The sequence below is a fragment of the Anomaloglossus baeobatrachus genome, chromosome 6 (assembly GCF_048569485.1).
Source record: "Anomaloglossus baeobatrachus isolate aAnoBae1 chromosome 6, aAnoBae1.hap1, whole genome shotgun sequence".
Lineage (NCBI taxonomy): Eukaryota > Metazoa > Chordata > Amphibia > Anura > Aromobatidae > Anomaloglossus > Anomaloglossus baeobatrachus.
This window is the reverse complement of record NC_134358.1, coordinates 227069650-227097111: the sequence shown is the minus strand read 5'-3', so window position 1 is coordinate 227097111 and position 27462 is coordinate 227069650. Positions and strand designations below refer to the sequence as shown.

General features: G+C 43.6%; 1 protein-coding gene across 6 annotated transcripts in view; it reads right to left on the bottom strand.

The window, feature by feature from the left end:
• Positions 1-27462, bottom strand: part of KIF13A (kinesin family member 13A) — a 337055-nt gene that overhangs the window by 80211 nt on the left and 229382 nt on the right. For all 6 annotated transcript variants that reach the window (XM_075314713.1, XM_075314715.1, XM_075314714.1 and 3 more), the window contains exons 18-20: positions 15780-15942; positions 13439-13579; positions 4820-4969 (exon numbers count right to left, since the gene is read on the bottom strand). In XM_075314713.1, the coding sequence (XP_075170828.1) occupies positions 4820-4969; positions 13439-13579; positions 15780-15942 (454 nt within the window). The remainder of the gene's footprint in view (positions 1-4819; positions 4970-13438; positions 13580-15779; positions 15943-27462) is intronic.

Sequence of the window (27462 nt, the reverse complement as noted above, 5' to 3'; positions counted from 1 at the left end):
AGTATCACACAGGATAGGATTAGATACACAGCCGTGTAGACAGTATTACACGATAGGATTAGATACACGGCTCAGCAGACAGTATCACACAGGAAAGGATTAGATACACAGCCGTGCAGACAGTATCATACAGGATAGGATTAGATACACAGCCGTGCAGACAGTATCACACAGGATAGGATTAGATACACAGCCGTGCAGACAGTATCACACAGGATAGGATTAGATACACGGCTCAGCAGACAGTATCACACAGGAGAGGATTAGATACACAGCCGTGCAGACAGTATCACCCAGGACAGGATTAGATACACAGCCGTGCAGACAGTATCACACAGGATAGGATTAGATACACAGCCGTGTAGACAGTATTACACGATAGGATTAGATACACGGCTCAGCAGACAGTATCACACAGGAAAGGATTAGATACACAGCCGTGCAGACAGTATCACCCAGGACAGGATTAGATACACAGCCGTGCAGACAGTATCACACAGGATAGGATTAGATACACAGCCGTGTAGACAGTATCACACAGGATAGGATTAGATACACAGCTCAGCAGACAGTATCACACAGGAAAGGATTAGATACACAGCCGTGCAGACAGTATCATACAGGATAGGATTAGATACACAGCCGTGCAGACAGAATCACACAGGATAGGATTAGATACACAGCCGTGCAGACAGTATCACACAGGACAGGATTAGATACACAGCTCAGCAGACAGTATCACACAGGATAGGATTAGATACACGGCTCAGCAGACAGTATCACACAGGAAAGTATTAGATACACAGCCGTGCAGACAGTATCACCCAGGACAGGATTAGATACACAGCCGTGCAGACAGTATCACCCAGGACAGGATTAGATACACAGCCGTGCAGACAGTATCACACAGGATAGGATTAGATACACAGCCGTGTAGACAGTATTACACGATAGGATTAGATACACAGCCGTGCAGACAGTATCATACAGGACAGGATTAGATACACAGCCGTGCAGACAGTATCACACAGGACAGGATTAGATACACAGCTCAGCAGACAGTATCACACAGGATAGGATTAGATACACTGCTCAGCAGACAGTATCACACAGGAGAGGATTAGATACACAGCCGTGCAGACAGTATCACACAGGATAGGATTAGATACACAGCTCAGCAGACAGTATCACACAGGATAGGATTAGATACACGGCTCAGCAGACAGTATCAACCAGGACAGGATTAGATACACAGCTCAGTAGACAGTATCACACAGGATAGGATTAGATACACGGCTCAGAATACAGTATCACCCAGGACAGGATTAAATACACAGCTCAGCAGACAGTATCACACAGGATAGGATTAGATACACGGCTCAGCAGACAGTATCACACAGGATAGGATTAGATACACAGCCGTGCAGACAGTATCACACAGGATAGGATTAGATACACATCAGTGCAGACAGTATCACACAGGAAAGGATTAGATACACAGTTGTGCAGACAGTATCACACAGGATAGGATTAGATACAAATCCGTGCAGACAGTATCACACAGGATAGGATTAGATACACAGCTGTGCAGACAGTATCACACAGGACAGGATTAGATACACAGCCGTGCAGACAGTATCATACAGGATAGGATTAGATACACAGCCGTGCAGACAGAATCACACAGGATAGGATTAGATACACAGCCGTGCAGACAGTATCACACAGGACAGGATTAGATACACGGCTCAGCAGACAGTATCACACAGGAAAGGATTAGATACACAGCCGTGCAGACAGTATTACACGATAGGATTAGATACACAGCCGTGCAGACAGTATCACACAGGACAGGATTAGATACACAGCTCAGCAGACAGTATCACACAGGATAGGATTAGATACACGGCTCAGCAGACAGTATCACCCAGGACAGGATTAGATACACAGCTCAGCAGACAGTATCACACAGGATAGGATTAGATACACGGCTCAGAATACAGTATCACCCAGGACAGGATTAAATACACAGCTCAGCAGACAGTATCGCACAGGATAGGATTAGATACACGGCCGTGCAGACAGTATCACACAGGATAGGATTAGATACACATCAGTGCAGACAGTATCACACAGGAAAGGATTAGATACACAGTTGTGCAGACAGTATCACACAGGATAGGATTAGATACAAATCCGTGCAGACAGTATCACACAGGATAGGATTAGATACACAGCCGTGCAGACAGTATCACACAGGATAGGATTAGATACACAGCCGTGCAGACAGTATCACACAGGACAGGATTAGATACACAGCTCAGCAGACAGTATCACCCAGGACAGGATTAGATACACAGTTGTGCAGACAGTATCACACAGGATAGGATTAGATACAAAGCCGTGCAGACAGTATCACACAGGATAGGATTAGATACACAGCCGTGCCCGTGCAGACAGTATCACACAGGATAGGATTAGATACACAGCCGTGCAGACAGTATCACCCAGGACAGGATTAGATACACAGCTCAGCAGACAGTATCACACAGGATAGGATTAGATACACGGATCAGCAGACAGTATCACACAGGAGAGGATTAGATACATGGCTCAGCAGACAGTATCACCCAGGACAGGATTAGATACACAGCCGTGCAGACAGTATCACACAGGATAGGATTAGATACACGGCTCAGCAGACAGTATCACACAGGAGAGGATTAGATACACAGCCGGGCAGACAATATCACACAGGATAGGATTAGAAACACAGCCGTGCAGACAGTATCACACGATAGGATTAGATATACAGCCGTGCAGACAGTATCACACAGGATAGGATTAGATACACAGCTCTGCAGACAGTATCACACGATAGGATTAGATACACAGCCGTGCAGACAGTATCCCACAGGATAGAATTGGATACACAGCCGTGCAGACAGTATCACACAGGATAGGATTAGATACACAGCCGTGCAGACAGTATCATACAGAATAGGATTAGATGCACAACTCAGCAGACAGTATCACCCAGGACAGGATTAGATACACAGCTCTGCAGACAGTATCCCACAGGATAATATTAGATATACAGCCGTGCAGACAGTATCACACAGGATAGGATTAGATATACAGCCGTGCAGACAGTATCACACAGGATAGGATGAGATACACAGCCGTGCAGACAGTACCCCACAGGATAGGATTAGATACACTGCTTAGCAGACAGTATCACACAGGATAGGATTAGAAACATAGCCGTGCAGACAGTATCACACAGGATAGGATTAGATACACAGCCATGCAGACAGTATCACACATGATAGGATTAGATACACATCAGTGCAGACAGTATCACACAGGATAGGATTAGATACAAAGCCGTGCAGACAGTATCACACAGGATAGGATTAGATACAAAGCCGTGCAGACAGTATCACACAGGATAGGATTAGATACACAGCCATGCAGACAGTATCACACAGGAGAGGATTAGACACACAGCCGTGCAGACACTATCACACAGGAGAGGATTAGATACACAGCCATGCAGACAGCATCACACAGGAGAGGATTAGACACACAGCCGTGCAGACACTATCACACAGGAGAGGATTAGATACACAGCCGTGCAGAGAGTATCAGCGGTAGCAGGGGCGGTACTCACATGCAGTGGCACACACACAGCAGCGGCAGCGGGCAGAGCAGTGGCTGGGGAGAGCGAAGGGAGGGGGTGTCAGAGACAGTAACGGCGGGGGGGAGGGTTCGGCGGTAGCAGTAGCCTGGGCAGAGCGGGGGCTGGGGCTGGGGAGAGCGGAGGGATGGGGTGTCATCGGAGACAGTGACGGGGGGAGGGGAGGATAGGATAGGCGGCCCGTACTCACATATCCCGGCGGTTGACAGGGGTATAGTGGAGCAAACAGCAGATGCTGTGAGCTCCACAATGATGGCGCTGATCTCCTCCCACTGCTGTGATCTGGATAGCCCAGGGGGCGCGTCCAGGTCACAGCAGACGCTCACTGTATCGTAAATGATGGGGTCGGATCCTGTCCACTGTTCTCTATGCACAGGGGCTGCCATAAAGCAGTGAGTAACTGTCATTACACACACAGCAAATCCAGCATGGCAGCCCCCAGTGCCTCCAGTAAAATTAGAATTAAATAAAAACTAAATAAGCTGCGATTTTAATTTTGTATTAGAAATACTTGATTTCATAATCAGAGGGTAATCCAGCAAAAAAGTCCAAGGGATATTAAGATCCAAAAATTTTAAATCAAATTAAAATCAATATAAAAAAAGGTCCAAACAGGGTATAAACAACTGTCTCTCTGACAGTTGTTTATACCCTGTTTGGACCTTTTTTTATATGGATTTTAATTTGATTTAATAAAATTTTTGGATTTTAATATCCCTTGGACTTTGTTGCTGGATTACCCTCTGTCTACAATCTGGATTGCCAGTATACCCTTTCCCTTGCACGAGCCCTGGATACGGTGACCCCTCCTTTGGCTACAGGTGAGCAGATACCAATCTTTCTTTTTGTCCTTGATTTCATAATCACTATTTTTAATACAAAATACATTCCCTTTAATATAACCAGTTGTACAAGAGAACGTAAGTGATCTTATAAACAGCTTTAGCGTTGTTGACATATCCTTAGGCTGAATGTGCATAGACGTCAATTTAATGGTGCATGATACATGGCGAATGCAACAAGAAAAGACACATAACATATGACATTCAACTTATCTTCTAAATTTTTGCAACAAAGTGTAGTTTTGTATTTAGAAAAACAATACATTAAACCGCTTACCTCCCCTTGCTGGCTAATGATAGGCACGGCATACTGAAGTCTAACATCATAAAAGAGACATTCTAGGAATATATTTGCCACACCAATAAGATTGTGATTTTCTTGTGCTTCATAAAAAGGGTCTCCTTTCTTATAAATAATCATTTTATTCTGTAACAAAACATAAGATGACATTTACCTAATACAATTTGTATAATGATACTATATAAAGAGAAATCAAGTACTATTTTTTTCCTCATTTGGAAATTTTGGGCAAACTTTTAGGACTGTGAGACAATAGAGAGATTTAATAATTAATTATTTTCTATATTGGGTGGCTCAGTGGTAAGCACTGCAGTCTTGCAGCGCTGGGGTCCTGGGTTTAAATCCCACCAAGGACAACATCTGTAAGGAGTTTGTATGTTCTCCCCGTGATTGCGTGGGTTTCCTCCGGGTTCTCCAGTTTCCTCCCACACTCCAAAGACATACAGATAAAGAATGTAGATTGTGAGCCCCCAATGAGGATAGTATGTAAAGTGCCGCAGAATATAATGGTGCTATATAAGAAATGCATAATAAATAGGTACATAAATGATATATTAACACTTTATTAAAATTATTCTATTACGAACCATCACTTCTCAAATCATCTAGAAATACTCAACATAACGCTGTATTCTGGAAGCATATATTCTCGTAATGGTGCTCAGGAAAACAGCCATTGGTAATTGGATTATTCTATTAGTAAACTTTACATTTCTGTAAAGACAAATTAACTAAATTAAATGCTCATTATAAGCTTGGGAAACCTAAAAATCTGTAAAAATTGTAAAAAATAAAAACCAATGTCTATTAAGGGGGCTGTCCAGCAAAAAAATAAGTTCCGAAGGAGATTAAACCTGTAAAAAAAACTTACCCATTGCCTAGAATTCAGGGCAGGCTGCTCCATGGTCTGCATTGCCACAGGAAATGGAGATTTCACTATGCCACCAGCTGCATGACCACTGTTGCCCGTGACTGGCTGCAGCGGTCTGGTAACTTTGCACAAAGCATCATAAGAAAAATATCCCATGATTCACTGCTCAAGCCACCTGACTGCTGCAGCCAATCACAGGCCACAGTGGTACTGCATATGGGGTGGCGGTGACATCTCCACTTTCTGCTCCATTGTACACCACAAAGTGTCCGCTGCTAGATCTGGGTGGCTGCTGGTAAGGGAGTATCAATTACTATTTTTCGGATCAAAGCCCATAGGGACATAGGAAGTTTTCTTTTTGCCCAGAAAACCTCTTTCATAATATACATTATGTATATGTAAAAGGTTACTACACCCCTCATATTTTTAAAAATATTTTGTTACATCTTTTCATGGAATAAAACTGAAGATATGACACTTTGATACAATGTAAAGGAGTCAGTGTACAGCTTGTATAACAGTGAAACTTTGGTGCCCTCTAAATAACTCAACACACAGCTATTAATGTCTAAACCACTGGAAACAAAAGTGAGTACACCCCTAAATGAAAATTGTGCACAAAGTGTGAATATTTTGTGGGCCACCATTATTTTTAAGCACTGCCTTAATTTACTTGTGCATGGAGTTCACTAGAGCTTCACAGGAGCCACTGGAACCCTCTTCAAGACAACATCACGGAACTGGTGTATGCTAGAGACCTTGCGATCCTCCACTTTTTGTTTGAAGATGTCCCACAGATGCTCAATAGGGTTTAGGTCTATAAACATGCTTGGCCAGTCTAGCACCCTTATCCTGTTTCTTTAGCAAGGCAGTGGTAAACTTGGGGGTTTGTTTAAGGTCGTTATGAAGTTGGAATACTGCCCTGTGACCCAGTATCCAATGGGGGGAGGGATCATGTTTTTCTTTAGTATGTCACAGTATATGTGTCACTTGTGTGTGTCGGAGAGACCCGAGATCAGAAAGTCACCGCGTATTGTGGATCACAGATCCACTTTAATGCCCTTGTTTAATTCCATCCAGTACTGAAGGGGTTAAGGTTAATCTCTATTCTGCAGTGATTCAACAGGTAGTTGTAACCTCAGCTGCAGCAATTCCCTTCTGCTATAAAAATCTTCACTCCTCCCTCTGTCGGCTATAGCTCACACTTATCCTGTCCACTTGGAAGGATCCAGTCTCTGGAGGAAGGCAAGGTGTCGCTTCAGTTGCAGCTGAGAAGTTCCTGCTGGAGTTTTATTTGTTAGGTCTTTCTCCGGTTTGTCTTTCCTACCTTGTGATGTCTTATGTCAGTAGCGAGACAAGAGTCTTGCTGGCTGCACTAATCAGGGCAAAGTTCAGGACCAGTGAGGGCTTAAGCAGGTGATAGAAACACCGGGGGAGAACGACCAGTCTAGGGATATTAGGGTGTGCAGGTATCAGCCTCAGGTGAGTGCCACGCTCCCCTCTCCCAAGCGCCAGGGTCTACCATTGTATTGTGTTACTGATGTACCCTGTGTGTTGCGGTGCTTGCCGGTATTCTTATACTTGGCGGGACCCCCGGTAGGCACTGCACGACAACATGTTGGCATTGATGGTTCCCTCAATGAATTGTAGCTCCCCACACTTGGCAGCACTGATGCAACCCCAAACCATAACACTCCTACCACCATGCTTGACTGCAGACAAGACATACTTGTCTTTGTGCACAGCACCTAGTTGTCGCCACACACGCTTGACACCATCTGACATAAATAAGTTTATCTTGGTCTGATCAGACCACCGGACATGGTTCCAGTAATTTATTTCCTTAATATATATGCTTGTCTTAAGCAAACTGTTTGCGGTCTTTATTGTGCATCATCTTTAGAAGAGGCTTCCTTCTGGAACGACAACCATGCAGACAAATTTGATGCAGTGGGTGGCGTATGGTCTGAGCACCGACAGGCTTACTTCCCCCCCATCCCTTTAATCTGTGCAGCAATGCTGGCAGCACTCATACGTGTATTTTGAAAAGACAACTAGATGTGACGCTGAGAACATGAACTCAACTTATTTGGTTGACCATGGTGAGGCCTGTTCCACCGAGTGCCACCTAGCCTGTTAAACTGCTGTATGGTCTTGGCCACCATGCTGCAGCTCAGTTTCAGGGTGTTGGTAATCTTCTTATAGCCTAGGCCATCTTTATGTAGAGCAACAATTCTTTTTTTCAGATTCTCAGAGAATTCTTTGCCATGAGGTGCCATGTTGAATTTCTAATGACCAGCTTGAGAAAGTGACTGGTAACACCAAATATAACACACCTGCTCACCATTCACACATGAGACCTTGAAGCAAAAATGAGTCACCAGGGAGGGGAAAATGGCAAATTGGGCACATTTTGGCCATTTTAACATAGAGATATACTAATTTTTGTTGCCACCAGTTTTTACACTAATGGTTGTGTGTGGAGTTTAGATGGCACACCAAATTTACTGTTGTACAAGCTGTACACTGACTACATGGCATCAAAGTGTCATATATTCAATGTTGTCCCCTGAAGCAGTATGTGCTCTGATAGAAGTAGTCAATGAGCTTAGAGCGTCACAGAGTGTCATCATAAAGTTGCAACAGAGATATAGAGAGACTGTAAAAGTCACAGAAAAGCATGGAAGTGGACATCCTTTGGCCACATCCCACACTGATCACAGCTTCATTGTGAACAAAGCCCTTTGGAATCGGATTATGAATATCACACAACTCCAGGCACATTTTAGGGAGGTGAGATGCTTCCAAGTGTCACATCATACCATTCAAAAGCATTTACATCAGCGTGGTCTGCGTGGTAGATGACCTTCAAGGGTACCTGACGATAACCCTTGCACAAGATGAGGTCCAGTGGGCCTCAGTGCTGTTCACTGAAAGTCGCTTCATGCTGAACAGAAATGATGGTCGCCAACGATGTTGGAGACGTCAAGGAGAGCGTTATGCATCAGCCACTGTTGTCACCAGAGGAGACTTAGCGGTTGGTGTTACAGTGTGGGCAGGTGTGTCTAGTCAATTCAGAACTACCCTACACTTTGTGAATGATACAGTGACAGCTTTGCTACTTGAATAACATCATTAATCCAGTCACTGTGCCTCTGCATGAACAACACATGCGTAATTTCATCTTTGTGAATGACAATGCTCCAGCTCATCGAGGTTGCATCATTAGGGAACGGCTGCTGGAGACCGGGTGTACCTCAGATGGAGTGGCCTGCACTTTCTCCAGACCTGAATCCCATAGAAAACCTATGGGATTAGCTGAGTCGCCATGTAGAGGCTCGTGAAAGCACCTGCCCCCGTCGTTTGTGCGTCATGGGCAAATCGCTGCCCATGGCGGACAAAATCGCTAGTACCCGTCACACATACTTACCTTCCTAGCGGCGTCGCTGTGGGCAGCGAACAACCTCTTTGTTAAGGGGGAGGTTCGTTTGCCGTCACAGCGACGTCACACAGCAGCCCGCCAATAGAAGCGGAGGGGCGGAGACCAGCTGCATTAACGACACGCCCACCTCGTTGCCGGCAGGACGCAAGTACGTTGTTGTTCGTCGTTCCTGGGGTGTCACACGTAGCGATGTGTGCTGCCTCAGGAACGACGAACAACCTGCGTCCTGAAAAAGCAATGATATCTGGGATATGAACGACGTGTCAACGATCAACGATTAGGTGAGTATTTTTGATTGTTAACAGACGATCGTAGCTGTCACACGCAACAACATCGCTAACGAGAACGGATGTGCGTCACGAATTCCGTAACCCCAACGACATCTCATTAGCGATGTCGTTGCGTCTAAAGTTCCCTTTAGTGTGAACACAGCCTTATTGTGACATGAATTATGCTCTTTAAAATAGTATACATTTTGCTTTCAGTGGAAGCTATAGAATCTAAAAAAAAAAATCTTCCATAATATAAAGGGGTTTTCCCATGAACAAAGTTAATTTTAAAGTTGATTTTAATCAATAAATATTGGAATAATAATCATTTCTACAATTGGATGTTTAAAAAAAAAAAAAATGTTCCTGTGCTGAGATAATCTTCTAAATGTGTCCTTGCTATGTACTGTGTAATGGCCGTGTCTGACCATACAGGGACATGGTCTGATCATACCACATCTCCTGGGCCGGAGCGGAATTAAAAGAGTACACATACAGGACAAGATTGCAAATTATTATTTCTTTAAAGTAAAATATTTTTTTTAAAAACAGGCAGAGAAAGAATCAGCTATGATCCCGTGCTGTCCTGTCTTAATTCTCTTTTACTTCCTTCCCGACCCAGGAGATGTGGTATGATCAGACCATGTCCCTGTACGGTCAGACACAGCCATTACACAGTACATAGAAGGGGCACATATATATCTATAATATTATCTCACCACAGGAACAATTTTTTTAAACACATCCAATTGCGGAAATTATTATTACTCCAAGATCTATTAATTCAAATCAACTTTAAAATTAACTGTGTTCGTGGGAGCATGCCTTTACAGATTTATGATGCTTTTTCTCCTATACGTGTCATTCCTTCAACACTAAAACTACCTCCACTTGCTACTTGAACTATGGACTAATGAAGATGTCTTAAAAGGGTGGTTCACCCATATTTTTTATTCTCTAGATCGTTATTATATTGAGAAACAAAGTTTCTCTCAAATGCCTTATGTTGGCAATAGTTCCTGTGAGAGGCGCTATTGCAGACTGCTGTTCCCCATGCCTGACCCCCGGGCTCCGTGACCTCGGGGATCCTGTGACGTCCTGTCAAGTTCCGGACACCGCGACTGACCGCAGTGTCCGTGAGTGATGGGCTGTGGGCGGTGTTTAACCGCTCATCACAGCCCATCTGCTCCCTCCTCCCTCACAGCAGAACGCTGCAAGCAGGAGACACACTGGGCTGTGACAAGCGGTGAAACACCACCCACAGACCCATTGAGTCAGGAAGACTGGGGCCGGCCGCAGTGTCCGTGAGTGATGGGCTGAGGGCGGTGTTTCACCACTCGTCACAGCCCATCTGCTCCCTCCTCCCTCACAGCAGAGCGCTGCAAGCAGGAGACAATCTGGGCTGTGATGAGCGGTGAAACACCACCCACTGTCCAGTGACAGAGGAAGACTGGGGCCGGCGCGGTGATGTCACGTGATCAGGAACTTGACGTGACGTCACCGGATCCCCAAGGTCACGGAGCCCGGGGGTCAGATGAGGAGAACAGCAGTCTGCAATAGCGCCTCTCACAGGCACTATTGCCAACATTAGGTATTTGAGAGAAACATTGTTTTTTAATATAATATCAATCTAAAAAATATGGGTGAACCACCCCTTTAAGCTACGATCTGATGAGCTTTTGGTGAGTTTTTGACTCTGCATGTCTTGCCTGCGAAAGTAAAGTGGATGGGATTTAGGGAAATCTCCTGCTCACTGTGCTTCTTTTTTACGCTGTGTTAACACGCCTGTGGTGTGTTTTTCAAATCCGCAGCATGTCAACGTCCTTGGTGGGTACGTTGCCTTTTCTGTGCAGATATTCCACAGAGAATTGCATTAGATGATTTAAACTGCAGGTAAAAAACACACATGCATTTTTAGTGTATTACCATGGCGGACATGCATAAAAAACGCATTTTACCCGCACCTAATAATGTCAATCTTTTGTCTAAGCCAAATACCAGGAAAATTCAAAAACAAAGCAGATTTATTTAAAGCAGGAAACACCAAACAGACAAAAAACTTAAAGGGAACCAATCACCAGGATTTTCGTATATAGCCTAAAGCCACTGCTATACTGGCACTATCAGGCTGATTCTCTACATACCTGTAGTGGTCAGCACGGATGTTTAGGTTTTGAAATCCAAAATAGTAAAGTTTATAAAATTAGCTGCTTGTTGAATGACAGTTGCATTGGAGCAAATCATAAATTCATAGTTAGCCCCTCCCCCTGATATAATTAGCATAAGTATTATACAAACATTCACTTTGTCTCTTGCAGGACCTGTGTGAGGTGATACCCATGTGACCAGAAGGGGCGGGGCCTCAGCCAACAAAGCTGGATACCAGGTCACATGGTTATGACCTCACACAGGTCCTGCAACAAAGTGAATCGTTTGCATATACTTATGCAAATTCTACTAGGGGGAGGGGATAACTATGAATATATTATCTGCTTCATTGCAACTGCCAATCAACAAGCAGCTCATTTTATAAACTTTACTTTTTTGGATTTCAAAATCTAAACATCCGAGCTGACCACTACAGGTATGGAGAGTGTGCCTGATAGAGCCAGTATAGCACTGGCTTTAGCTTATATACAAAAATTCTGATGATTTGTTCCCTTTAATGAAAAACGCATTTAACCCAATTTCAATAATAGCTGTAAAAATTCTACAACATCAAAAACTCACCAAAAGCTCATCGTGGGAAAGTAGCCGTAGAGGGAATCTGTCAGCACGTTTTTGCTACCTCATCTAAGAGCAGCATGGTGTACGCAAAGATACCCTGAATATATCGATGCATCACTTAGATTACTGGGTGTAGCAGTTGGGACACAATCACAGTTTTTAGATTTAGCAATGCAGCAGAGCTGATAAAGCTCACAATCTCACATCCACACCAGGCTCTGTATGTACAATGTCTATAGACAGTGAGCTGCTAATCACAGAAGGGGGCATTTTGGACTAGGGCTCATGCGCTGCTGTAGCTGACATAGTCATACAATGATAATCTCCTGAAGCTAAAACAAACTTGCAGGTAAACCACAAAAGGACCTTAAGAGAGGCATCGCTGAAAATCTCTGCGTTTTAACCCCTACAGCATGCGATCTTCAGATTAGATAGCAAAAACCTGCTGACAGATTCCCTTAAAGGGGTTATCCACTATTCGGACAATACCTTCTCATTCCCCATGTTTGCTCCCGTTAAAATAAAAAAGCTCAGATTCATCTCGCATTTCTGTGGCTCAAATGAAGTGGTTACATCACGCTATCCTTGGTCCCAATCTGCTCCAGCTTCCCTGTCCCCAACTTCAGACGAATAAGTAATCAAGAGGAAGTTGGAGCTGCATATGGCCACTAACTTCCAATTGATTACTTCTATGCCCAAAATCAAGGACAGTGAAGCTGCGGTGATTGAGGGCAAGTTCGCATGTTGTAACAACCTTACATGAGCTCCGGGAACGCGAGTGCTGACATCACTGGATTGGTGCCAGCAGGACAGGTGAGTATATGCTTTTTTTATTTCAATGGGGTCAAATTAATTGGGAGTGAGAAGGGTTTATCCCAGAGGTGGACAACCCCTTTAAATGCTATACAACTTGTTTTACTGTAACATGTGGACTTCTTTCTACTTTTAGTTGCTTATGAAAGTATCTGAACACAGATAAGTCTCAAGAAAAGCAGCCATAGAAAGGAGCAAAGAAACAGAGCATAGAAGAAAAGAAACCAAATGACTGACAGTTCTGAGAGATTTAGATGTAGACGGGAGGGGATAATAATTAGTGATGTAGTCATATATCTTCATGTAATCATATTTTAGAGAAAACAAGGATTTTACAAAAACAGAACATTTTAATTTTCAATTTTAATGGAAAACATCTGTGACGGCATGAGAACTAAGGAAATGACAGCAATGTAAACTTCTTCAGGTTAGGAGCATTCAAGTAATACAAGTAATGCAAACATAACAATTACCTTAGTTGGCTGCTCTTTCCATTCTTGGTAAGAATCCCTCATATCGATGAGTTTATTCTCCAACTTCTCAATAGACCAGACCTGAGTGCCTTTACATTTACGTCTCACTTGGATGGCGGGCTCACTCACTATTGCCCCTCTCTATATAAATAAAGGGAAAAAAAAGCTAAGTAATTGTAAACTATTTCAGCACAATGCTTATATTCAGTAACTAATGGAGGTGAGGAAGTGTCACCAATATACCGTATTTTTCCGACCATAAGACGCACTTTTTTCCCCCAAATGTTGAGGGAAAGTTGGGGGTGCGTCTTATGGTCTGACTATAGGGCTGCGGCCGGGAATGAGGGTGCTGCGGTGGAGCGGGTCATCGGGGGCACGAGCAGGCAGTAGCAGCGCCTGCCGTGACCACGTGGGCCCGCTCATTACATATGCACGCCCATCCTCCCGCCCATTTCTCAGCGCAGAAGCCGGCGCTGACAGGTGGGCGGGAGGATGAGCGGGGACGCGCGCATAGTAAAGAGCCGGTCCGCATGATCACCCCTGGCAATTACAGCCTGGAGTGATCATGTGCGGCTGTATTCACTGCCCCCCGCGCGTCATCATCAGCACGGGGTGCAGTGAATCAGTGTACTCACCCGTCCCCGTGTGTGGAGCTGTCCCCCTGCAGCACGCGATGTCTTCCTGTCTGTGCCGGTCAGCTGATCTGTCCTGGTCAGCTGATCGGCACAGACAGGAAGACATCGCGTGCTGCAGGGGGACGGCTCCACACACACAGGTCAGTGGCGCAGAGATGAAGATGATCGGTGCTGCAGGGAGTGAGGAAGAGGTGAGTATAAACGTTTATTTTTTTTCTCTGTGCTATAGGATACAGGCCATATACCAGGATGGTATATGAGTACGATGGGGGCATATAGCAGGATGGGAGTATATGAGCAGGATAGATGGGGGGTATATGAACAGGATGGGGGTATATGAACAGGATGGGAGTATATGAACAGGATGGGGGTATATGAACAGGATGGGAGTATATGAGCAGGATGGATGGGTGAATATGAGCAGGATGGATGGGGGTATATCAATAGGATGGGGGTATATGAACAGGATGGGGGTATATGAACAGGATGGGGGTATATGAACAGGATGGGGGTATATGAACAGGATGGGAGTATATGAACAGGAAGGGAGTATATGAGCAGGATGGATGGGTGAATATGAGCAGGATGGATGGGGGGTATATCAATAGGATGGGGGTATATGAACAGGATGGGGGTATATGAACAGGATGGGGGTATATGAACAGGATGGGAGTATATGAGCAGGATGGATGGGTGAATATGAGCAGGATGGATGGGGGTATATCAATAGGATGGGGGTATATGAACAGGATGGGGGTATATGAACAGGATGGGGGTATATGAACAGGATGGGAGTATATGAACAGGAAGGGAGTATATGAGCAGGATGGATGGGGGAATATGAGCAGGATGGATGGGGGGAATATCAATAGGATGGGGGTATATGAACAGGATGGGGGTATATGAACAGGATGGGGGTATATGAGCAGGATGGGGTATATGAACAGGATGGGAGTATATGAGCAGGATGGATGGGGGAATATGAGCAGGATGGATGGGGGTATATCAATAGGATGGGGGTATATGAACAGGATGGGGGTATATGAACAGGATGGGGGTATATGAACAGGATGGGAGTATATGAACAGGAAGGGAGTATATGAGCAGGATGGATGGGGGAATATGAGCAGGATGGATGGGGGGAATATCAATAGGATGGGGGTATATGAACAGGATGGGGGTATATGAACAGGATGGGGGTATATGAGCAGGATGGGGTATATGAACAGGATGGGAGTATATGAGCAGGATGGATGGGAGTATATGAGCAGGATGGGGGAATATGAGCAGGATGGGAGTTTATAGCAGGATCATATACAAGGCAGGAGGATCATTACCAGGATGGGGTACCTTAGTAGAGAATTTGGGGACATTACCCCCATAACAGTGTCAGCAGCAGATCCTCGCCCCATAACAGTGTGTCATGACCACATTTTTTTGCTTAAAGTTTTATTTTCCTATTTTCCTCCTCTAAAACCAGGGTGCGTCTTATAGTCCGGTGCGTATTATAGCCCGAAAAATACGGTACATTGATTTTATAGATATAGTTAAAGTTTTAAAGCAGTGATTATTTGTTTGCAACTTTGAAAATCATATTTAATTAATACGATATATGAGGTTTACACCAAACATCCGACAGTTTTGAAAGAAACCGCAAAATGAATCAAATATAATTAGGAAATAGTGTGGAATTGTACGTTACTAACCTTACGATTGGCACTGAGGTTAACTGCTGGAATCTGAAGAGTGACCTGATAGTCTGTGCATTTACTCATCTCTTCTGCCAAAAAGTTGGCTTCTCTCACCAAGGTATTAGCCTTGACTATCTGCTCCCTGAGCTTCGACAGACTTTGCCTGAAGAGCTCATCCCTGCAGTGAAGACAAGATTGAAACATCATTCTCCAATAGCTATTTACTTTTTTTAAACAAGGAGGGTCACAATTCTTCTTGGTTTTCAGAGTCCTTCTACGTCAACCCAGGAAAACCCATACAACAAGGAAAATTACAGAAGATTTTAGTAATATTTATTTTTTTTTAAACATTGCATAGTAAGGACCTGGCACATTAAAACTGGTGTTTTTCATGCCGGCCTTGATGCGTTGTGTGTGCTAGAGTCTCCTCCTCATGCCTCTTCATGAATTAGGAGTGTCGGTCAACTGTCGGTCAATTGGCGTACACCTCTGTGTACACCTCGCGGCTAGAGATGAGTGGAACCGTTGAAGTTCGGGTTCAGCCGGATTTTATCTAATGTTCCGTTCTGGACCTGGACCGGACCCTCAGTGGAAATCACTCATTGGGCAGTTCGGCTCTCCACCTACATACAACCAACCATAAATTTCTGGGAGAGGGAGTGCAAGGTTTTTTCACTTTTTTCTTTTTGTACACACTATATCCGATAACGCTTGTTACCACCAGTACAAGCCATTCAAACACTGCATGCGACTTGCACTGGGTCGAGCACACCAATGCTTGTTCGAGTAAAGCACACGAACCCTGAATTCGAACACTAATTATTTTTTTTTTAAGACTAACTTTACTGTTGGGGTTCACTGATCTCTATTCGCCACAAATGCTACTCCAGTAACTACTGGAGAAAGATTTGGGTGTAGCAGATGCCGTCACTCGTCATTAATTTGACGAGCAGTAGACGCCATGCATCTGTGCCACCCCAGCTCTGTCCACTTTGCCAAAGCTGGGGGAGAATGGTGTAAGAAAGCAAAAATTCACATAGTTTTATACGAGCCACCAGTTGCACAAAAATTATGTGACTTTTCAAAGCTTTTTATGCCAGAATACCGACGTTAAAGCTTTGATGAATCAGCACTAAAAGCGAGACTGTCAGTAGGTAGCACTTTAAGTGATATCTACAATGTGCCAATTGTAACTTTAAATGCCATATCAACTATTTGTATAATCCAATTTAAATCTTTTATCCTCCTTTCCTCAAGGTATTTTGGGTAACACCACCAAGAAGATTGAAGAATTAAAATTAAATTGTTGAGAGAAAATTCTGATATTGTGGGGATAACAGAGACAAGGCTGGGTGAGAGCTACGACTGGGCTGTTAAGTAACAGGGCCATAGTCTATTCATGAATGACTATATATGTAAGCATATACTTATATAAATTATTCACATTTATACCACTTTGCCTAACATCATCATCACTGTACCTATTGTGGCTCATAATCTAAATTCCTTCTCATTATATCTTTGGAGTGTAAGAAGACACCAGATTGTCTGGGGGAAACCTACGCAATCACAAGGAGAACATTCAAACTAACATGAAATTGTCCCTAAAACTCATCCTGCGTGAGAAAATATGCAAAAATGTAGAATCCCTATAAAATACTGAGAGGGGTTTCTTATAAATCTCCAAGTATAATGGAAGCAGCCGCAAAAAAATTTTCATAAAGAAAAATAAATAAGACAGCAAATGAGATTGAATTAATTATAACAGAGGTCTTCAACTACCCCGATATAAATTGGGAACAGAAACCTGCAGGTCGAACAATTAGTGCAGGATCCAACAAGAGGGGGGCATTGCTAGACCTTATTTTAACCAATAGACAAGACAGAATATGACATGTACAAGGCGGCGGTCACTTGGGTAATAGTGGGCACAAAACAATAAGTTTTCACTTGTCCTTTAATATGCATAGCAGAGAGGCTACAAGGATTCTAAATTTTAGGAAAGCAATTTTCCATCAGCTAAGAAATCATTTAAATGCTGTAAACTGGGACAATGTGTACTTTTAATTTTAAGGACAAAAGGCATTTATAAGCATCCCAAATTGTAGAATGTATACCCTATGGGAAGAAACAAGCTAGAAATAGGAAAAAAAACCACTATGGCTATATAGAGCTGTATGGGGCGGAATAAATGACAAAAAGTAAGTGAAGCATTTAATAGTTATGGAAAAAAAAAATAAACTGTGTAAAAAGCAAATGAAGGCAGCCAAAATTGAGACAGAGAGGCTTATTGCCAAAGAAAAGTAAAAGTAATGCAAAAATATTGTTCATAACCAGTAAGAAACACAAATGTTCGTGTTGGCCCCTCAAAAATAATCTGGGCGAAATGGTGGATGAATGTGAGGGAACATCTTGTTTTCTAAAACATTTACACAAGAAACTTCCATGACAGATGAACATTGATCAGAGATACCATAAATTCCCTATTAAATGTCACCTTCTTAATTCAGCAGGAAGAATAGCGCCACCTTTAACACTAAAATAGACAAATCTCCAGACTCAGACGGTATGCAACCCAAATATTGCTGTGATAGACCACTATTATTTCTAACATTCAAAATATTCTGTACAACAGGACTAGCGCATAGCAAATAATGTGGTGCTGAGCCAGGAAATTATACACCAGTTATTTTATCCTTTGACCCAGATTCAAAATGGGTTTATGAGTGATTGGTCCTAGCCATCTAATCTGATCAGCTTCTATGAGGAGCTAAGTTTGAGGCTGGACTTTGGTAGTATGCAGTGCCTACAAGTAGTATTCAACCCCCTGCAGATTTAGCAGGTTTGATAAGATGCAAATAAGTTAGAGCCTGCAAACCTCAAACAAGAGCAGGATTTATTAACAGATGCATAAATCTTACAAACCAACAAGTTATGTTGCTCAGTTAAATTTTAATAAATTTTCAACATAAAAGTGTGGGTCAATTATTATTCAACCCCTAAGTTTAATATTTTGTGGAATAACCCTTGTTTGCAATTACAGCTAATAATCGTCTTTTATAAGACCTGATCAGGCCGGCACAGGTCTCTGGAGTTATCTTGGCCCACTCCTCCATGCAGATCTTCTCCAAGTTATCTAGGTTCTTTGGGTGTCTCATGTGAACTTTAATCTTGAGCTCCTTCCACAAGTTTTCAATTGGGTTAAGGTCAGGAGACTGACTAGGCCACTGCAACACCTTGATTTTTTCCCTCTTGAACCAGGCCTTGGTTTTCTTGGCTGTGTGCTTTGGGTCGTTGTCTTGTTGGAAGATGAAATGACGACCCATCTTAAGATCCTTGATGGAGGAGCGGAGGTTCTTGGCCAAAATATCCAGGTAGGCCGTGCTATCCATCTTCCCATGGATGCGACCAGATGGCCAGGCCCCTTGGCTGAGAAACAGCCCCACAGCATGATGCTGCCACCACCATGCTTGACTGTAGGGATGGTATTCTTGGGGTCGTATGCAGTGCCATCCAGTCTCCAAACGTCACGTGTGTGGTTGGCACCAAAGATCTCGATCTTGTTCTCATCAAACCAGAGAACCATGAACCAGTCTGTTTCAGAGTCCTCCAAGTGATCATGAGCAAACTGTAGACGAGCCTTGACATGACGCTTTGAAAGTAAAGGTACCTTACGGGCTCGTCTGGAACGGAGACCATTGCGGTGTAGTACGTTACTTATGGTATTGACTGAAACCAATGTCCCCACTGCCATGAGATCTTCCCGGAGCTCCTTCCTTGTTGTCCTTGGGTTAGCCTTGACTCTTCGGACAAGCCTGGCCTAGGCACGGGTGGAAACTTTCAAAGGCTGTCCAGGCCGTGGAGGCTAACAGTAGTTCCATAAGCCTTCCACTTCCAGATGATGCTCCCAACAGTGGAGACAGGTAGGCCCAACTCCTTGGAAAGGGTTTTGTACCCCTTGCCAGCCTTGGGACCCTCCACGATCTTGTCTCTGATGGCCTTGGAATGCTCCTTTGTCTTTCCGATGTTGACCAAGTATGAGTGCTGTTCACAAGTTTGGGGAGGGTCTTAATTAGTCAGAAAAGGCTGGAAAAAGAGATAATTAATCCAAACATGTGAAGCTCATTGTTCTTTGTGCCTGAAATACTTCTTAATACGTTAGGGGAACCAAACAGAATTCTGGTGATTTGAGGGGTGTAATAATAAATGACCCTCTGAATAAACTTTTCACAATTTAAAAAAAAAAAAAAAAGAAATAACATTCTTTTTTGCTGCAGTGCATTTCACACTTCCAGGCTGATCTACAGTCCAAATGTCACAATGCCAAGTTAATTCCGAATGTGTAAACCTGCTAAATCTGCAGGGGGTTGAATACTACTTGTAGGCACTGTATCTGCACTTTTCAAAGGCATTTCATGCTTTGCAACATAAAATATTAGTACATAAAATGAGACCAATTGGACTTGAGGAAAATATGTGTAATTGAGTTAACAATTGGCTCAGTGATAGGAAACAAAGAGTGGTTATTAATGGAACACACTCAGATTGGGGCACAGTTAACAATGGGATACCACAGGAGTCTGCATTGGGCCCTTTTCTTTTAACTATATTTATTAAATGATCTTGTACAGCTTATAAAGAGAAGCATTTCATTATTTACAAATTATACTAAACTCTGCAAGTTACTCAACAAACAGAAAGATAATTTAATGTTAATGATGGATTTATTTAAGTAGTATGCTTGGGCTGAGAAATGGCAAATTAAGTTTAATATACATAAATTCAAGATCATACACTTGGGCCAAGGAAATAAAATGTACAATTATGTTCTAAGTGGTAAAATAGCCACTGAAAGAGACTTGGATGTATGGGTGGACAACAAACTCAACTTAAGTGATCAGTGTCAGGCAGCTTCTGAAAAAGCAAATAAAATTATGTCATGCATTACAAGAGGCCTAGATGCACATGAGGAAAACATAGTTTTACCTCTATACAGGTCAGTAGAACAGTCAGGCTTGGAATACGGAGTACCCTTTTTGGCTCCAGTGTCATAGCTGAACTACAGCGGGTGCAGAGAAGTTTGTCTAATGTTATGACAGGTTATCAAACTTGGGGTTATTCAGGTTGGAAAACTAAAAGGCTTAGTTAGAGGTGATCTTATTACTATGTACAAATACAGTTAGGTTCAAAAATATTTGGACAGTAACCGAATCTTCATGATTTTGTGCTCTTCATGCCACTATTTATTTAAAATTAAACAACTGAGATGCAACTTAAGTGTAGACTTCCAGGTTTATTAAATGGGTTGAACAAAAATATCCTGTACTATTTTAGGAATTGCAAACATTTTTCTAAAAAGCATCTTCATTTCAGAGGCTCAAAAGCAATTGGAAAAATTTAGTTTACAATTAGAGTTGAGCGGGATGGCAATAATCCGGGGCCGGCGGGTCGTTAACAGACTTAAAAATAAGTCCGATCCGCTCTGGAATCCGGTGCCCATATAAGTCAATGGGGACCGGAATCCAGAGGGTTAAAACGTTTGTGGAGGGGCTAGCAGCGAGCGCGTCATACTCACCGAGGCGCTGTCATGGCGGCATACTCCTTCCGGGTCACGCTATTACCTTCCGGAGCCGACAATTCAATATTCATGGTTTTCCCCGCCCACCGGCATGTGTTGGTTGCAGCTAGACACGCCCCATCCTGAGTGGCAGCGTGTCAGCTAACTGCAACCAATCACAGGCGCCAGGATGGCCTGTGGGCGGGGAAAGCAGTGCACTGTCGGTCACGGTGGTAAACACACTCGGCAGCACAGTTATAGCGCTCGGCTGCAGCCCCAGCCGTCACGCAGTATCTGTGCTGTTTATCCAGTGCCCGGAGTCACACGTGCGAGGCTGCCGGGTGCTGCCAGAGCCCCTCGCACGTGTGATTCCGGTGAAAGTAAAAAAAAAAAAAATATATATATATAAAAAAAACGACGACGTGCGGTCCCCCTAATCTTCACATCCAACCAAGATAACGCCGGCTGGGGGCTGGTATATCCTCAGCCCGCAGCCGTCTGGTATGTCACATCTGTTAGATGCGACATACCGGTGTGCGATAGCGGCTCTTCCCGCTGGCGTGATGCGTTGCCAGTCGGGGTAATAACAGGGGTTAATAGTGGCACATAGCTGCTGCTAAACCCTAGGTTTGTGATGGTACAAGTGTCTGTCAGATACCTGCATCGCACAAACCTGTAAGTGACAGTAAATAAACACAGACACACAGAAAAATCCTTTATTTGAAATAAAATACAAAACACTCCTACTTCACCACTTTATTAAGCCCAAACACCCTGCTGCTCCGACATAATCCACAGGAGAAGTCCCACATCCGGCTCTGCTACATCTCAGAGTGAGCAGCCATAGAGCACGACCGCCCGCTCTGAGTGCAGCCCATTACTGAGCCGCGATATGCGATGACTGCGGCAAAGACTGTCACAGGCTGGGGGGGGCGCGTCAGCCAGGAACCAATCACAGCTGAGAGGACGGCCGGTGGGCGGGGAAAACACGGAAAGCTGTGAGACTGCGTGCACAGCACAGGAAGTGAGAGCGCGACCCGGAAGCAAGTGTGCCGCCATGACAGAGTCTGGTAAGTATGAAACGCTATTTATTTATTGATTTTTAACATTTTTATTAATTGCCGATTCCGGATCGTGCAGCCAGAATCCCAGGACCGGATCAGGCCCGGGAATAGTGCTGAAACCGCGCGGATATGGACTTTTACAGCCCGGGCCCGGTCAGCCCTATTTACAATACATAAAATGTTCATTTTTAAGACTTTGTAGAGAATCCTTTGTAGGCAATGACTGCCTGACGTTTGGAAGCCATGGGCGTTACCAAACTCTGGGTTTCCTCCTCTCCTCTGTAATGCTTTTCCGGCCTTTACCAGAGCTGATTTCAGTGGTTGCCTGTTTGTAGGTATTTCTACAAAGTTTTGTCTCAAACATGTGAAATGCATACCCAAGGTCATTGAAATCTTGTGACTGACTGCAGAATATTAAACTCTTGCCTTGAAAAACTCCTATTGCTTTTGCAGTATGTTTTGAGTCATTGTCCATCTGTGAAGCACCGTCCAATCTGCCTTGCTGCATTTGGTTAAATCTGAGCAGAAAGTATGGCCCTGTACACTTCAGAATTCATCCGGTTGCTTCTGTCTTCAGTCATCAATAAGTCGCATCATCAATAAACATTAGTGACCCAGTGCCATTGGAAACCATGCATGCCTGACCATCACACTGCCTCTACCATGTTTAACAAAGGATGGGGGTTGCTTTGGATTGTGAGCCATTCCAAGCTTTATCCATACTTCCTTCTTCCCATCATTCTGGTATAGGCTGATCTTCGTTTCTTCTGTCCAAAGAATGCTTTTCCAGAACTAGGCTTATTTCTTTAGATTTATATATTTTTTTCAATATCTGATCTGGCCTTTCAGTTTTTATTGTCGATTAATGTTTTGCACCTTGTGATGAACCTCTGTATTTTCTCTCATGAAGTCTTTTCTTTATGGTAGACTTAGATATTGAAACACCTATTTTCTGAAGAGTGTTCTTCACTTGAGTGGAAGTTGTGCAGGGATTTTTCTTCACCCATGGTAAGGATTGGTGTCATTGAGAACTCTTGACCGCATATTGTGGAGTCACAGCAACAACTTTGATGCAGCCCATTAACCCCTTTACAACCTTGGACGTAACAGTACGTCCTAAATCATGTAGGGCTGATCACCACCGGCTTCTACGGTGAGCCAGTGGTGATCCCCACACAAGTCTGCTGATTTGAACAGCAGATGTGTGCCTCGCAGGCAACAGTGGATCAGCATTCCACCCGCGCCTGTTAACTCCTAAAATAGCGCTGTCAAAATGTGACAGTGCGACTTAAAGCTCCGTAGCGGGAAATGCACCTTTCCCCGCAACCATCGGAGGGCCCGTGACGCGATCCCGGGCAGCCTATGGTTGCCATGGTAGCATAGGGTCATGTGATGACTCCTGTCGCTATCATGACATAGTTCCTGTTACAGCCAGCAGAGCAGCCGCTGTAACCATAGCGCAGCATTTCTCCTGATCAGAGCGATGCTGCTCTGATCAGGAGAAATGATTTGGTGGTCAGACTGCTGATCCTTATAACCCCTAGGGGGAGTAATAAAATAAAAAAAAAAAAAAAAAAAAAAAACTTTAAATCACCTAATTAAAGGGTTAAAAAAAATTAAACAAACATATTTGGCATTGTCGTGTTCAGAAATGCCCGATCTCTCAAAATATAAAATCAATTAATCTGATAGGTAAACGGCGTAGCGGCAAAAAAATTCCAAAAATGGTACCAGTAAAAACGCCAGCTCGAGACGCAAATAATAAGCCATCAGTGAGCCCCATATCCCGAAAAATGAGAACGCTACCGGTCGCACCACTTTTTTGGACAAACTTCAGAATTTTTTCTAACCCCTTTAATAAAAGTAAACCTATACATGTTTGGTATCTAGAAACGTGTACTGACCTAAGCCATCACACCGACCTCAGTTTTACCATATACTGAACACTGTGAAAAAAATAACCCCAAACAATCATGCAATTACACTTTTTTGAAATTTTTTTGCCGTTTTCCAGTACCCTATATGGTAAAACTTATGGTTTCATTTAAAAGTACAACTCGTCCCGCAAACAAAAAGCCCTCATATAGCAAGATTGACGGCTCTTGGAAGAAGAAGTGCGAGAAAAAAAAACTAAATGAAAAACAGAAAATCGCCTGGGGGTGAAGTGGTTAAAGAACTTTTGAGATAATTGTCCAATTACCTTTGGTCCCTTGAAAAAGAAGCAGCTTTATATTGAAGTGTTGTAATTCTTAAGGAGCTGAGAGTCTACACTTTAAGCCCACATTGATTATATAAGTGTCTTGAATATATTTGGGTAAACGGCTAATACGCCAATACTTTTGTCACTGTCCAAACATTTCTGGATCTAACTGTATATGAATGGACAGTACAAAGATCTTTACAATGATCTTTTTAAACCCATCCTCCAACAATAATAAAGGACTAAGATTTATTTAAGCAACTACCGTATTTTTCGGACTATAAGACGCACCGGACCATAAGACGCAGCCTGGTTTTAGAGGAGGAAAATAGGAAAATAAAATTTTAAGCAAAAAATGTGGTCATGACACACTTATGGGGCGAGGATCTGCTGCTGACACTGTTATGGGGTAATGTCCTGCTCATATACTCCCCAGCCTGCTCATATACTCCCCAGCCTGCTCATATACTCCCCATGCTGCTCATATACCCCCATCCAGCTATATACCCTCATCCTGCTCATATACTCTCCATGCTGCTCATAATATACCCTAATCCTGCTATATACCCTCATGCTGCTCATATACTCCCGATGCTGCTCATATACTCCCCCATGCTGCTCATATACTCCCCCATGCTGCTCATATACTCCCCCATGCTGCTCATATACTCCCGCATGCTGCTCATATACTCCCGCATGCTGCTCATATACTCCCCCATGCTGCTCATATACTCCCCCATGCTGCTCATATACTCCCCCATGCTGCTCATATACTCCCCCATGCTGCTCATATACTCCCCCATGCTGCTCATATACTCCCCCATGCTGCTCATATACTCCCCCATGCTGCTCATATACTCCCCCATGCTGCTCATATACTCCCCCATGCTGCTCATATACTCCCCCATGCTGCTCATATACTCCCCCATGCTGCTCACACACTCCCCCATGATGCTCATACACTCCCCCATGCTGCTCATACACTCCCCCATGCTGCTCATACACTCCCCCATGCTGCTCATACACTCCCCCATGCTGCTCATACACTCCCCCATGCTGCTCATACACTCCCCCATGCTGCTCATATACTCCCCATGCTGCTCATATACTCCCCATGCTGCTATATACCCTCATCCTGCTCATATACTCCCCATGCTGCTCATAATATACCCCTATCCTGCTATATGCCCTCATCCTGGTTTATGGCCGCATCCTGTGGCACATAAAAAAAATAAACGTTCATACTCACCTTACCTCACTTCCTGCAGCACCGGTCCTCTTACAATCTATGTTAGCAGCAGTACCGCTGAGTGGAGCTGTCCCCGTTCCCCTGCAGCATCGCGATGTCCTCCGGTGGTCTGTGCCAGCAGCTGCGTGTGGACACGTGCGCACAGCGATGACGTCATCGCTGTGCGCGGCGCTAGTCTCCACGCAAGTCAGCTGACCGGCACAGACAGGAGATCGCGATGCTGCAGGGGAACGGTGAGTAATGTGTACTGATTCACTGCCCCTCGCACTGATGATGATGCGCGGGGGGCAGTGAATACAGCCGCACATGATCACTCCAGGCTGCAGTTGCCAGGGGTGATCATGCGGGCCGACTGTTTATCCCTCGCCCATCACCCCGCCCACCTGTCAGTGCCGGGTTCAGCGCTGAGAGATGGGCGGGAGGATGGGCGTGCATATTAAATGAGCGGGCCCACGAGGTCACGGCAGGCTGCTACAGCCTGCTCGTGCCCCCGATGACCCGCCCCACTGCAGCACCCTCATTCCCTGCAGCCACAGTCAGACCATAAGACGCACCCTCCACTTTCCCCCAACATTTGGAGGCAAAAAAAGTGCGTCTTATGGTCCGAAAAATATGGTATATAAACAGACTCAATCTGGAAGATCCATCTGCTTATAAATCTTTTACCTTTCAAAACTAACACCGCAATTTCAAAGACCTCTCTAAAGAACACAATGATAGTGGTACTGTACAGCACCAGTCAAGAGATAGATAAATAAAAAAAATCCAAGAGACAGGACATTTAATCCACATACTAAGATGAAAGACTTTGGCATATTTACTGTTGTGCCAATCAAAGCAACTTCAAAGAGTGTGACCATAGCATGGAATATTGGAGGCAGCTAGAAAGCTGTGATGAAGAAGTTCTCTTCTATGGCTAAGCTGGGAGAGTACACTGCCACGATTATTAACCAATAGCTGGTTTACAAAAAAAGAAGTATAGAAAAAAAAACAATGCGAAAAAAAAAAATTGTACATCACCTCAATTACAGCCTGCAAAAAGGCATTCTAGAGAAACCAAATGGCTGTAGAGTTAAGTGATTTTTATTTCTAATTTTTAATTAATAAATAGAACTTTTTACTGAGCCCTTCGGTCACTATTGCATGATGTGGTAAACTTAACATGTTCAAACTGATGAAAGGTCTTCTTTAAAAAAAAATAAAAATATATATGTATGTATGTATGTACGTACAGTCATATGAAAAAGTTTGGGCACCCCTATTAATGTTAACCTTTTTTCTTTATAACAATTTGGGTTTTTGCAACAGCTATTTCAGTTTCATATATCTAATAACTGATGGACTCAGTAACATTTCTGGATTTAAATAAGGTTTATTGTACTAACAGAAAATGTGCAATCCGCATTTAAACAAAATTTGACCGGTGCAAAAGTATGGGCACCCTTATCAATTTCTTGATTTGAACACTCCTAACTACTTTTTACTGACTTACTAAAGCACTAAATTGGTTTAGTAACCTCATTGAGCTTTGAACTTCATAGGCAGGTGTAGCCAATCATGAGAAAAGGTATTTAAGGTGGCCACTTGCAAGTTGTTCTCCTATTTGAATCTCCTATGAAGAGTGACAT